The sequence below is a fragment of the Neophocaena asiaeorientalis genome, unplaced genomic scaffold, assembly GCF_003031525.2.
Source record: "Neophocaena asiaeorientalis asiaeorientalis breed wild unplaced genomic scaffold, Neophocaena_asiaeorientalis_V1.1 scaffold65, whole genome shotgun sequence".
Lineage (NCBI taxonomy): Eukaryota > Metazoa > Chordata > Mammalia > Artiodactyla > Phocoenidae > Neophocaena > Neophocaena asiaeorientalis.
Genome location: NW_020173215.1, coordinates 18,395,620 through 18,409,204, shown reverse-complemented (window position 1 = coordinate 18,409,204; position 13,585 = coordinate 18,395,620). Strand labels below are relative to the sequence as shown.

At 42.9% G+C, this 13,585-nt stretch overlaps 1 protein-coding gene across 2 annotated transcripts in view; it reads left to right on the top strand.

Moving 5' to 3' along the window:
- Nucleotides 1–13,585, top strand: part of ADD1 (adducin 1) — a 76,264-nt gene that overhangs the window by 47,879 nt on the left and 14,800 nt on the right. For both annotated transcript variants that reach the window (XM_024745218.1, XM_024745219.1), the window contains exons 5-10: nucleotides 5,012–5,092; nucleotides 5,337–5,486; nucleotides 7,529–7,672; nucleotides 7,777–7,875; nucleotides 8,603–8,779; nucleotides 12,981–13,232. In XM_024745218.1, coding sequence (XP_024600986.1) covers nucleotides 5,012–5,092; nucleotides 5,337–5,486; nucleotides 7,529–7,672; nucleotides 7,777–7,875; nucleotides 8,603–8,779; nucleotides 12,981–13,232 — 903 coding nt within the window. The remainder of the gene's footprint in view (nucleotides 1–5,011; nucleotides 5,093–5,336; nucleotides 5,487–7,528; nucleotides 7,673–7,776; nucleotides 7,876–8,602; nucleotides 8,780–12,980; nucleotides 13,233–13,585) is intronic.

Below are 13,585 nucleotides of genomic sequence, written 5' to 3'. Positions count from 1 at the left end.
TATTAAAAAAAAAAAAAAAAAAAAATTAGTTAGGTGTTTACTTTTCTGTAAGTGATCTGTTTGGGACTTAACACAGAGTAAAAAAGAAATTCAAGTTACAAAACATATTTCTTATATCTTGTGAACTAGAGAATCTTTGAGGAAGAAAGTTTTTGTTTTTTTAACTATTTATAGCATCCATATTTTGGTTTCACAGTCTAGGCGTTATCATATATAGATTTAACAGAAAAGAAATATTAATAGTATCAGTGCAGCCAAAAAGTGCCAACAGGTCATCATGCCCTTTCTTTGAAGGAGGGCAATAGGGATTTTCTGCTAAAGGGATTTAAAAGTGCTAACAGGTGTTAGAGGATTGGAGCTGATTGTCTGAATTACAGCTCTGTCTTAAGATTGCATTGGATTTAGAGAAGCTTTTGAGCGGGGGTGTCAAAAGACAGGATAGCCCAGTTGGCACATGAGCTGGGCTTCCTCTCTTGGTGGCATGTAGCCAATGGCAGGGTCTTTCCGTCCCTAAATGCCTCTGGGTGTCAGTGGAATGCTAGGTTCACCTCCATTCTGGATTCCAAGGAATGCTAACCCTCTGAGGTGGTGGGCTCCAGAGGTGGCAGCGGGTCCACAGTGACTGTGTTCTGAGGACATGATAGGGATCTCTGCCAGAGATAGTGAGTCGGGTGTATTGTGTTTTCGGTGAATGATGTTAGCGCTCATTCCTTGTGCACAGGGACTAGAAAACTTACTTTGAAATGTCCTCTCTTTTTTCAGTCTACATCAGTATTTAGCACTTTCTCCTTTTTGTTTCAGATTCTGAAAATTGTATATTTTAAGCTTTTTCCATTATAATATGTAGATCTGTTAAGCTCACTCTTGGAAATATATGTTAAAGAAAGAAGTCAAAGAAGAAAACATGATGTATAAATATATTTATTATAGCATTATCTGTAATAATAAAAAAATTTGAGTCTTAATATCCATCAGTAGGTGGGAAGTGGCTCAGTTATTCAACATCAGCTTGAGGGAATGTTACATACTATGAAAAATAATTGATAAAGACCATGTGAAACCATGGAAAATAATTATTATAAAAGAGAAAATATAAAATGTATACTGTTTATAGCTATATGAATTATGTGTGTGTGTATATATATATATAGACAAAGAAAAAAGTGAGTAAAACTGGCTATGTAGTATTTTTTTAATGTGGGACCTCATAGCATGAGCGTGCTTCTAAAATTTATGTGGAGGAAAAAAGGCCTAGAATAGATAACTCCTGAAGAACTAGGTAAGGAGATATTTTTTCCTATCAAGTGTCAAACTTATAAAGTGATGGTAACTAAAATAGTGTGCTTTGGGGAAAGGCAGAAACAGATAAACCAGTGGGACAGAGCCTAGAACTAGATCTTTATGTACTGAAATCAGATATACAGGGACTTCACTGGTGGTCCAGTGGTTAAGACTCCACGGTTCCAGTTCAGGGGGCCTGAGTTCAGTCTCTGGTCAGGGAACTAGATCCCGCATGCTGCAGTGGAGATCCTGCATGCCTCAACTAAGACCCGGTGCACCCAAATAAATAAATAAATATTAAAAAAAAAAAAGAAATCAGATATACAAAAGAGTCTGCATTGCAGATCATCAAGGGAAGAATGAAGGACCAGGCTGTAATTGGTGCTGGCACAATTAGATTGAAAAATCAGAATTGGAAAATTGTATTGGATTCTTACCTTATACTGTATAGAGTCACAAAGCAATTCCAATGAATTAAGCATTAAGTGTGAAAGATAATACTTTAAAAATTTTGGGATCTGTATACGTGAAAATCACTTACCTTTAACCTCTGACTTAAAAAAAGTTGTCTTAAGACACAAAAGCACTTATCATAAAAGAAAAGATGAATAAATTATTTGACTACATTAAAGTAAACAAATTTCTCATCATTAAAAGACACCATAAAGAGAGTGAAAATAAAAGCTTACAACCTAGAAGATTTTGCCTCACGGTTAGCCAACAAGAAATTAGTATCCAGAATAGGCGAAGAACTATCAGTAAGCAACCAGTATAAAATGGACAAAAGACAAGGCAATTTACAGGAATTTCACAGAAGGGGAGATAAGACTGGCCTATAAAAATATGAAACGTACTCAACTCAGTTGTAACTGGGAAATTACAAAGTCACGATGGAATACCATTTCACAGACATCAGATTTTAATTTTTAGGAAAGATGGTTGTAGAAGCACAGAACTATCATATACTACTAGCAGGAGTGTAGATTTAATTAGGCCCTTTGGAAAATAATTGGCTTCACCTCCTACTTTGTTACCCTGGAGAAACTTGTACCATGTACACTAGAAGACAGGTATAAGAATGTTCATAGCATTGTTTTTAATGGCAGAATGAAAACCACGTCCATTGACAGAAGATGGATACATAAATTGTATATTCATCCAATAGGCACTATACAGCAATGAGGATGAATAAATTATTGCCATGTTGTATATCATCTGGAGGAATCTCAGAAATAGTGTTGAGGGAAAAAAGTCACCGAAAAATACAGTATGATTGCAATTACATGAAGTTCACAGACAGATAAAAATTAAGCAATATATTGCTTAGGGATGAATATATATAAAGTAAAACTAAGGAAAAGAAAGAAAATGCTTAACACATAACTCAGGGATAGTGATTACTTATGGGATATGGGGAGAAAGAAACAGCTTCAGAAATACTAGATTTATTTTGTTTCTGAAGCTGGTTGAAAGGTACATGGACATTTATTATTTTACTTAAGTTGTACGTATACCTGCTAAATACTTTTTTACATGTATGTTTCAAAATAAAAACTTTTAAAATAAGCAAAAATATCTGACTTGGGACTTCCCTTGTGGCACAGTGGTTAAGAATCTGCCTGCCAGTGCAGGGAACACTGGTTCGATCCCTGATCTGGGAAGATCCCACATGCCACAGAGCAGCTAAGCCCACGCACCACAACTACTGAGCCTGTGCTCTAAGAGCCTGTGAGCCACAGCTATTGAGCCCGCATGCCACAACTACTGAGCCTGCACTCTTAAGAGCCTATGCGCTGCAACTACTGAGGCCCGTGCACTCTAGGACCCATGTGCCGCAACTACTGAGCCTGCGTGCTGCAGTAGCTGAAATCCGCGCACCTAGAGCCCATGCTCTGCAAAAAGAGAAGCCACTGCAATGAGAAGCCCACGCACCACAACAAAGAGTAGCTCCCGCTCGCCGCAACTAGAGAAAGCCCACGCACTGCAACGAAGACCCAGCGCAGCCAAAAAATAAATAAAATTAAAAATATCTGACATTTAATTTTTCCCTGTTTCCAACCTTATTTTTCTTCATCCCAGCCAATAAATACACAGAGTAATTCCTTGTTTAAGTTTTGTTTTGACCCAGTTTGGGAATTGGGGAATTTGCATAGTTTTGATTTAGATAGTTAGAAAGATCAGCATCTTTTATAAAATAAAAGAACTGACTTCAGGGTTAAAAAACCTGGCTAACTTAAAATTAATGGGAAAATATTTGGGGGAAAGGCCCCAAATTATGGAAAGGCCCAAATATTTCTGGGCCCTCGGTAGTGAAAGTGTGGAGTCCTAACCACTGGACTGCCAGGGAATTCCCAGCATTTTTGAAATAATTAAAAAGGAGTAGAGACCTAGTAGTAGAGATTTATAGAGAATGGATATTGTAGAGATGGCTTTCCTACTACCATTAATAATATTGCAGTAGTGTAATAGTTAAGAGATGCCATTTATTGAAAGCTTTATTGTGAGTACAAGCCCCTTTCATCCCCACTTCATGGGTGAGGAGACCAGGAGCCCAGGGTCCCCAGAGCAACATAGACAGTTCTGGGTTTTAACTCAGGTCTTATATGACTGTGGGTCCACATTCTAGTGTGCTGAGGAAATCCAGTGAGTTTCGCGTGAAGGTGACATGGAGGAGATGGGATAGTTTCAGATGTCCCAGGACTAAACTACAGTTTAGGGTGGAGGTAGACCTCGTTCTGTGTCGCACACCACAGACAGATTTCTGTTCAGCGTAAGAGAGAGTGTTGAATGATTAGGCCTCTCCAGCTTCTGTTTGTTTACTGCTGTACCCTAGCCTCCAGGTGCAGAAGGCCTCCGGGACTATTTGCTGAATGAAGGAACGAGGCTGGCCGTGTGAGGGCATCACTGCACTGTCCAAGCAGACACCCCTCCGCCCCGTGTGTGTTTCTTTTGGGCCACTATAGAAGTCACTGTGCTGGTTAGGAAGTTGGACTAAACAGCATAAGGCCTTTTCAACAGACATTGAATTCCACCTACCTGACCCTAGTTAGAATTCTTAGCCCAGTAGTAAATGTGTTCCATCCTAATCGCTTTGGGAAGTCTTTTGAGTCTATCCCCAAATCATTATATTGATAAAAATTAGACTAAATTTTTGTGAGGGCAGGACTCCCCCGCTACCCCGCACTACATGACTAGCATCTAGCACATATCCATCATATGTGACAAATCTGTATTGTTGAAAGAAAACTGTATTGTGGAAGGAAGGAAGATACCAGGGGAGTGAGGATGTGCCGTGTAGAGACTTTTGGTCAGACAGAAAGGAAGGGCGCTCTCTCGTGGTTTTTATGATTGTCCACTATCCTGTAGGTTTTGAGTACTTAAAAAAAACATTTTGACTTCTAAACAGTAAGGTTTGGTTTTCATCATTACACCCTGGAGGAGTGTCACCTCTTTGCACGTGATACTGGCTTGGTAGCCACCAGAAGGTTTTTTCTTTATAAAGTGAATTATCATGAATGTGACCAAGATGCACTTCATGTACCCAGTAAGTTACTACAACATAATAACAGAAAGCTTTCAGTACCCCTTAGCTTTGTGATAGGCACCGTATTTAAGTGAGACCCTATGTAGCTCAGTTAGTGCTCACAAAAAAACCGTGAGTCTGTGGACTGAAAGAGATGCAAATAATTTCAATAGGATTTTTGAGCTAACTCAGTAATTCTCCACACAGACCAGAGTGAGCTCCGAGCAGGAACACTTCCTCGTTGTACCTTTTGGACTTCTCTACAGCGAAGTGACTGCATCCAGTTTGGTAAGAATGTCCTTCTCTTCTTGGGCATCAAGTATCTGTAGGCCATGTTAGGTAATTAAATACTGTCTAATCTCGTTAGACATGTAAAACCCAAGAAAGGGGAAAAACTCTATGTTTTGTGTGATTAACTCAGGGAAAAACTTTTAAAATTACTTATAAACACTTTAAACTTTGGTTTAAGTAATTTCTAGCTAGGATAACGTGAAATCCTCTTGATATTTAAGATTTTGCTTTCTTATTTCAGGTTAAAGTCAATCTACAAGGAGAGGCAGTGGACCGTGGAAGTACTAATCTAGGGGTAAATCAGGCTGGCTTCACGTTACATTCTGCCATTTACGCTGCACGCCCGGACGCGAAGTGCGTTGTGCATGTTCATACACCAGCAGGGGCCGCGGTGAGTGCGCTGCCCTGGTAGAGACTTCAAGTTTAAAGCCGGTCAGTGAGCGGCACTTCACATCTCCCCCAAATTGCCCTCTCTCGTTGCACCAAGTCACAAACCTCATTTTGTTGGATTAGAAAAATCTTTTTTCCTCACTACATTTGACTTTCTTAAAAGAATATATTTTAAGGGGTCCATTTACTATCTGATTTTGAAAAACATGTAATAAGTCTGAAAATGTTGTAAGACTCAACGATTAGAAAAATCAGTGTTGAAGAGGGGAGTGAGATTTCAGCATATGGGAGACTGGGAAGTGCAGAATGACAGCAGTGAATTGAGACTCCTTGGTTGAGAAGGGAGGGTGAGGTGAGGTGGTAAGTGGGGGACGCTGGGCTCAGGCAAGGGTTTGTGGGTTGCAGGAGACTTGAACCTGCTTGACGGTCTGAGGGGAAGGCGCCAGGCCTGTGATGGAGAGGTTGAGGCTGAGAGACACACCGGCCAGCCTCCACAGATGATCTGCCTGGAGTTAGCGAAACCCAGGCTGGATTGTGACTGGGGAGGGTAATACCGGGGAAGGGAGTTCCCTGGTGGTCCAGTGGTTAGGGCTTGGCGCTTTCACTGCCCTGGCCCGGGTTCAGTCCCTGGTTGGGGAACTAAGGTCCCCTCAAGCCGTGTGGTGCAGCCAAAAAATAAAAAAAGAAGGGGGAAGAGGGCACAGACGCTGCAGACTCTTAGGAGACTTGGCCATTGAGCCCCGAGCTTGCCAGGAGCCTGCCCCATTCTGATCACCAAGCCTGGACCCTGCTGGTGCACACAGGCCACCTGACCAAGCCTCGGACCCCTCAGTATGTATGAAAGTGTACTTTCTGGTTGTTGGCACAGTCATGTGAAAGCGAAGCACTCAAGAACTGTCTAGAATTGTCTTTTTTATCACCAGTTTTATACTTTAATGACTTCCTGGGCTTATTTGTTTGACAGATGACCTCACTGATTAAGTAATACTGAATTTCACTCTATCTTGATGTTTTAATGTCATAGATCTTGGGTTGTTGGGATGAATGTTGGATCTGGTTTGTTTGTTTTACTTTGAAGATATGGTTCTTGATGTCAGCATCAGTTTTATTAGTTATATCATTCTCCAAATGATGTAATTTTTTCTTAAAAGAATGCATGCTCTTCCAACCCCAAAAAATCCATGCCAAAAAAAAAAAAGAAAAATCCATGCATTTTAAAGAGCCATTAGAGGTACCTTTGAGACTATGGTTATCACAAATAGCATGTAATTTGTTTTAAAAATTATCAAAGTAACTTTACTTTATAAGGAAATATCTTCTTATAGAAAGGCTGATATTGTGAAAGGAATTAAATATGGTACTGCCTTTTTTGTGGTATTGTCTTTTTAGATTAACTTTTCTGTAAGAAATTGCTACACTTACATATGTATTATTTAAATCTTTGGGGCCTGTTAGTCTAGGTAGAAGACCTTTAAAATTAGCATATTCTAAAGTCAGTTTGGGAAAGTTAAGGAAATTAAAGGGCTATGTGGACACTTAGATTTTTCACTAAATAAATGTAGAGAATTTATACAGTATAATATCCTAAATCTTTATAAACCTCCTTTTATCTGACTTTCAGGTGTTCCTATCTCACCTACAACCTAAGATGAAAAGTACACAAAACCTTAAAGCTCTTCAGAAACCCCTCTTTGCAATGTTGTGACTCATTCAGAGGAAGCCATTATCTCTCCTTGCAGTAGATCCAGGGCTCATCTTATTAAATCTGAGCTCACTTGGTGTTTACAGTCGGTGTGGGAGAAATCCAGAAATATGTGGAATTTCTTTTGAGACCTTCCTTGACAGTGGTAGCTTTGATTTTTAAAAATAGATTGGTGGTGAGCCCCAGAAGTAAGGTTTATCTTAAATTCATGGGTTCATTCATTTCTGAAAGGAGAACAGAGTAAAATACGTTCCCGTCGTTACGTTTTTGAGGAAAGCATTTGCCGTGTCGTCAGTGTAGCTCCTGATTCGTCTTCGTTGATGGTGCTGCTTGTTCTCTAGGTCTCTGCGATGAAATGTGGCCTCTTGCCAATCTCCCCAGAGGCACTTTCCCTTGGAGAAGTGGCTTATCATGATTATCACGGGATTCTGGTTGATGAGGAAGAAAAAGTTTTAATTCAGAAAAATTTGGGGCCTAAAAGCAAGGTCAGTAGGCATCTAATCTGGTATTTAAATTACAGAGGAAAGAAGAAAAACGTTATCTGTCTTCTTGCCTAGGTCCATAGAGCTTTCCTGTTTCCTCCCTTTAGGTTCTTATTCTCCGGAATCATGGGCTTGTATCCGTTGGAGAGAGTGTTGAGGAGGCCTTCTATTACATCCATAACCTTGTGGTTGCATGTGAGATCCAGGTAGGTGGTGGCCGTTCCGTTTGGTCTGTAGTATACTTAGGTGTTTGTGGGGTTCCCATAGATTTTTGATACTTGTTTTGCAACAGTGAGTCTGTGAGCGATTTCTTTGCTAAAGATGAGCTCATGGATTTGGAAGATGACCAGGGAGAATGCCGTTTCACTGATTTAAGTTGACAAATGATCATTGGGCTTTTCATTTCTAACTTTTAATTTTTCAAATACATAAGTCATTGCCATCGATGGAGTACTAGCATATGCCAGCCCTGCTATCAGGTGCTCTATTTATGTTACTACCTGTCATTTCACTCGAACTCCACACACTCTTTTTGAAAAAGCGGGTGCAGGGAGTAGAGACGCGCCCACAGTCTCACAGCAGTGGGCCCTGCTTATGCTGAGTCTGCTCGGCCCCGGTGTGCGTTCCTCCCTGTCACTCTGGCTTGTGTCTGTGTGGTGATGCAGCCCCCAGTCCCCTTCATGTGGCCTTGGGAGGGCTTTGTCTTCCCTTTTGTCCTTCTAGTATGAGTGCCCAATATTTTTTCATGCTAAAGAAAACCTTCTGAAGATTACCTTGTGATTTGTCTATCAGTGTCTGTCTCACATTTTTTATTCTTATAATGATTTGGTTTCTTTTGAAACCTACATTTCTGTTGAAGTGATCTCTCATGGGCATCTGACCCCCTTGATCAGCAAGGAACTCCAACTGTAGTGTTTGCTTGTTTTGGAAAAGGTTCGAACTCTGGCCAGTGCGGGAGGGCCAGACAATTTAGTCCTCCTGGATCCTGGGAAGTACAAGGCCAAATCCCGTTCCCCCGGGTCCCCGGCAGGGGAGGGCAGCGGATCGCCTCCCAAGTGGCAGATTGGTGAGCAGGAGTTTGAAGCGCTCATGCGGATGCTGGATAATCTGGTAAGAATGCTGCCACCACTTGATACAGCGCTCATCCCAACAGCACAAATGTTAGTGTTTTTACAGTGAGTTAAATAGTACTGTGAAATTGCTGTCTTCATGCATTCATTCATCAGAATGCTTTCACCCTCAAGTCATGAAGAAGCACCAGGGCAATTTAACTTCTAAGCTAAGCTACAATTGAATATACAGGTGAGGGTTTCTTGTCTCCTTTTGTTTTTTAAAGGTAATCTTGTTTGGACTGTGCGGGGTCAGGAGCACAGAGAATGCTCTGCTCTGCTGGATGAGTAACTCCTCGAGTAGCAGGCTCAGCCCTGTACCCGTCATCCCGCAAGCAAGCTGTCGAGGGGACTTTCTAAATCAGTCAGCCGAGTGTCTTGTTTCTGTTTTAACAGTAAATTCTAGCTATTCGGGGCCTGACTGCTGTGTTCCACACACTTTGCTGCCGATTTATCGCGTGGGAGACCCTCTGCTGCTTCCTGCGGGGACGTGGAGCCCAACGTGGTACAGGAGCATGGCTGCGGGGCTTTTAGCATAATAAGAACGTTCTAATAGTACGTGGCAGGATGTGGTCTGTTAGGTGGCTGCATTGAGGGATGTCATCCTTTTGCAAGGATCAGGGAGGAAATTTATGTAGAAGGTGGCACTTGAGAAGGACCTCAAAGAAGAGGTAGAAGCGTGGCAGGCTGAGTTGGGGGAAGGAAAGCATCCGTAGCAGAGGTGAGGGCACGGCTGGAGACATGGCAGCACGACAGGGTCATGTCTTTCAGGTCCATCTCTGATCTCGCCAAGTTCTTTAAATATTCACAACAAGGCACTTAGGGTCAAAGCAATCACATTAAAAGACAAATGACTGTGATGGGGCCCTTTTCCTGCTGCAGTGTCACACCTCTTCAGTAGGATTCAAGAGAGTCTCCCACTGCCCCATGATGTTAGGTGCTGGAGAAAAAAAGACCTGTCGTGGGCATGTGGGACAGAGAAGACACTGGAAGGGCACGTTGCCAGCTTCACATTAAGAAAGTCGCCACAACTGGACCAGGTCACGGGTGGGATGGGTGGCTTCAGGAAGATCTTGGAAGAAAAAGAATTCATGGATCTGATTCAGGGTGTGCTAAGTATCCTCAGAGGGTTCTTCTCACTGAAATTCTTTGGACTTGGGAGAATGTTCATTGCTGGAAAGGGAGAGCTGGGAGTTAACTGCCTAGAAGTGATGGTCACAGGAGTAGATTTGATCAGTGAGGGAGGGGTGAACCTCCCATAACTTCTGCATTCATTTGCTCAGTAAGTGGGTTGCATTAACTGACCACCTAGTCTTGAGCCTGTAGCCGTGACCAGGACACAGTTCCTGCCCTCAGGGAATTCATGGCCTGGTCAGGGAAATGGACAAACAAGTCCCGGATGCAGTCCGGCACCTGTGACGTGTGCACTGACGGAGCACGAAGGCAGCTGCAGGGCGGAGGGGGCGCGTGAGCCGGGACTGCTTCCACGGTAGCAGCCAAGAGGAAGAAAGCCCACTGAGACGCTGAAAGAGGCAGGCCAGGACAGTGCAGTCTCAGGGAGATCACAACCGGAGAAGGTTTGAGAGTGGGTGGTGGTCGCTCAGGCATCTGTATCCGGAGTCCGATACCCCGAGGGGCCCGGCAAGGTGAGGAACGCTGGGGCGACCCAGGCTTACTGGCCCTTCTTCTGTCCTCTTAGCAAATACTTTGACGTTCACTGCGCTTATACCTAAAAGGCGGGGAGCGGGAGGGAGGAATAAAAATCAGGAACACCAGCCTGCCACATCTTGTGCACTCAGTACATTCTGGAAGGTGGAGAGAGAGAGAATTAAAATTAGTGACTCCAGTTTGATAGGGGAGGAAGATAAAGGATGAAAGATTAATAAGCGAGATGACAGGAAGGGTGTTTTATTCAGTGCGCTTAACGTGCACAGGTTATTTCTGACATTAGAAGGCTGTGTGGTTTATAAGAAGTAAAGTTGGACGGCGGTCACTGACGCTAGTCCCCGTTTTAATTTAACATTCTGATCAACTGTATGTGTTTGCTAATAATTGAGTTGGTAGAGAATAGTTGAGGGTTCTCACACTACAAGGAGTAGGTCATAAAAAGTCCATGAACATTTCTGACATAGAAAGTCAGAAGAAATGCTAGTTTGTTTCGCGATCAGGATATCATTCCAGCTTCTCAAAGAAGGGATGAATCCATATTTTTAACTATAAGCCATATAGGAGGTCTGAGGGCTGAGTATTGCTTCTGATTTGGGTTTGGCATTTAAAGGGGAAGAATAAAGAAAAAACCCATACCCCCTCAGAATACAATTTTGTGATGTCCTGGATGGTTTATTCTGAAGTCATGAAGATTACTCAAGAGTCCCGGCCCTCCGCAAGAGGACACTTGAGTTAATAAGAGCTGTATTTTTCTGAAGATAGTCTTTATAGCTGAGTGGTTATCTTTTATGATTCTTCAGCAGAGCATGTTCGTAAATGGAGGAGTTGCCAGTGCAGATGTTTACCTGTCTTCCTGAGGGTAGTTACGAAACAAGAGTAAACAAAACAACAACCAACTCCATTCGGGGGTTATTACCACCCTTTTTTGAATGTATCAAGGGAATGATTGGTAATAAAGGTGGTGACCCCCCATAGAGGGCAATCACCCAGAGGGGGGAGAATTCCCGAATTGAGAGGAATGCTTCTACAGTACTTGGCAAGTAGAGTGCCGCCACTGACTCATCCTGCGTGACTAGCCCTGTGTAATCCTTTCAAATCTTAATTCTCTTGTCATTCATTGTGAAGCTGCCATAAATGACCTGGTCGAGGTATGAAGCTGTGGGTCAGGAGTCCAGGCACAGCTGAGCTCGGTCCTTGGCTTAGGGTCTCACAAGGCTGCAGTCAGGGTGTTGGCCTGGGCTGGGTTCTCATCAGAAGGCTCTACTGGTGGAGGATCCAATTCCAAACTCCTCACATCATGGGCAGAATTCATGTTCTTACAGCTCAGGAGTCACGGCAGCTTGCTTCTTCAGAGCCAGCGATGGGCAGAGAGACTTTCTCAAGACGGGTGCTACACTCTTATGTAACATATCCCATCACCTTTGCCCAGTTCTGCTGGTTTGAAGCAGGTCGCTGGTTCCCCTCACACTGCAGGGGAAGGGCTTTACAGGAGGTGGGGGCCTTTGGGGGGCCACTGTAATGTCTGTCCCTCACAGCTTCTGAATGCTCAGCTCTGGAGAGGAAGGATGAGTGAGACATCATCCTCGCCTTGGAGATGCTGTCTGTGGGCTATTAGCACGCAGGTGGGTCAGCACGGTGGGCTCAGTGCCGTTACAGAGGCGGGAATTAGTCGGGCAGGCGTTTTAAAGCACAGCGAATGGTTGTGAAACACGGTTGAGGGTTAATGCAAATATTGTTACGTTCAGAAGTAAAGTAATTTCTCCAGGTACCAGTTGTCATGAGGTGTACTTGTTTGGTCTTCCTGAAAGATTTTCACTGTGACTTGAACAGGTTAAAAAAAAATGTTAAGTAGGCTGATTAATACAACTTATACTATAACCAGCAGCAAGTAAACCTGGTCTTCTAAATGTTAGCTTTTTGTTGAGATATATATATATGTATATGTATATATGTATATATATGTATGTATATGAATAGGAGAGTGTACCTGTTTAAGTGTTCAGTTTATTAATTTTTAAAAACTGAACACACTGTGTAACCAGCACCCATATCAAAAAACAATGCCAGCACCTCAGAACCTCGTATCCCCCTTTGAGTCTCTTACCCCATCCCAGGGGTGACTGCTGTGCATCCTTCTAACAGCAGAGATAGGCTTTGCCTCTTTCTTACTTTTTATAAATGGAATCATACAGTGTATTCTTTCACTCAATACCATATTTGTGAAGATACACCCAAATTTTGTACTAGTAATATTCTCATTGCTGTGTCATGCTCTGCTATGTGAACATACCACCGTTCATCCCTTCTACTGTTGATGGACTTTGGGGTTTTTCTACTTTGGGGCTGTGGGAATAGTGCCGCTGTTAGCATTTTCATACCTGTCTTTTGGTGAACATATTTGCGTTTCTCCTGGGCATGCATGTACATAGGGTGTGCATATAGTCAGCTTTTGTAGCTATTTCCACACAGTTTTCCAAAGTGAAACTCTTGTTTTCAGATCTGAAATATTGACTGTCTCTCTCTCTGGCCCCTAGGGTTACAGAACTGGCTACCCTTATCGATACCCTGCTCTGAGAGAGAAATCTAAAAAATACAGCGACGTGGAGGTTCCTGCCAGTGTCACAGGTTACCCCTTTGCGAGTGACGGTGATTCGGGCACTTGCTCCCCTCTCAGACACAGTTTTCAGAAGCAGCAACGAGAGAAGACAAGATGGCTGAACTCTGGCCGGGGTGACGATGCTTCTGAGGAAGGGCAGAACGGAAGCAGTCCCAAGTCGAAGACTAAGGTGTGGACGAACATTACACACGATCACGTGAAACCCTTGCTGCAGTCTCTCTCGTCCGGTGTCTGCGTGCCAAGCTGTATTACCAACTGCTTGGTCTGTGCCTACCTTACTGTTCATAGTTAGATGATGTAGAGCACGTCTGGCAGCTGGGGCTTCGGAGGCTTTGGGAACCTGGCCCTTCTGACCCAGGGCTAGGCAAGCCTTCCTCAGTAACCTTCCTTAGCCTGAACCCAGATCCACTTTTGCATCAGATATAATTCAAGTAATACTGTCTGCTTGAAACTGCTTAAGATATGTTGTACCTCCGCAGTAATTCCAGCATTACCTAACTCCGTACACAGCAAAAATGCTAC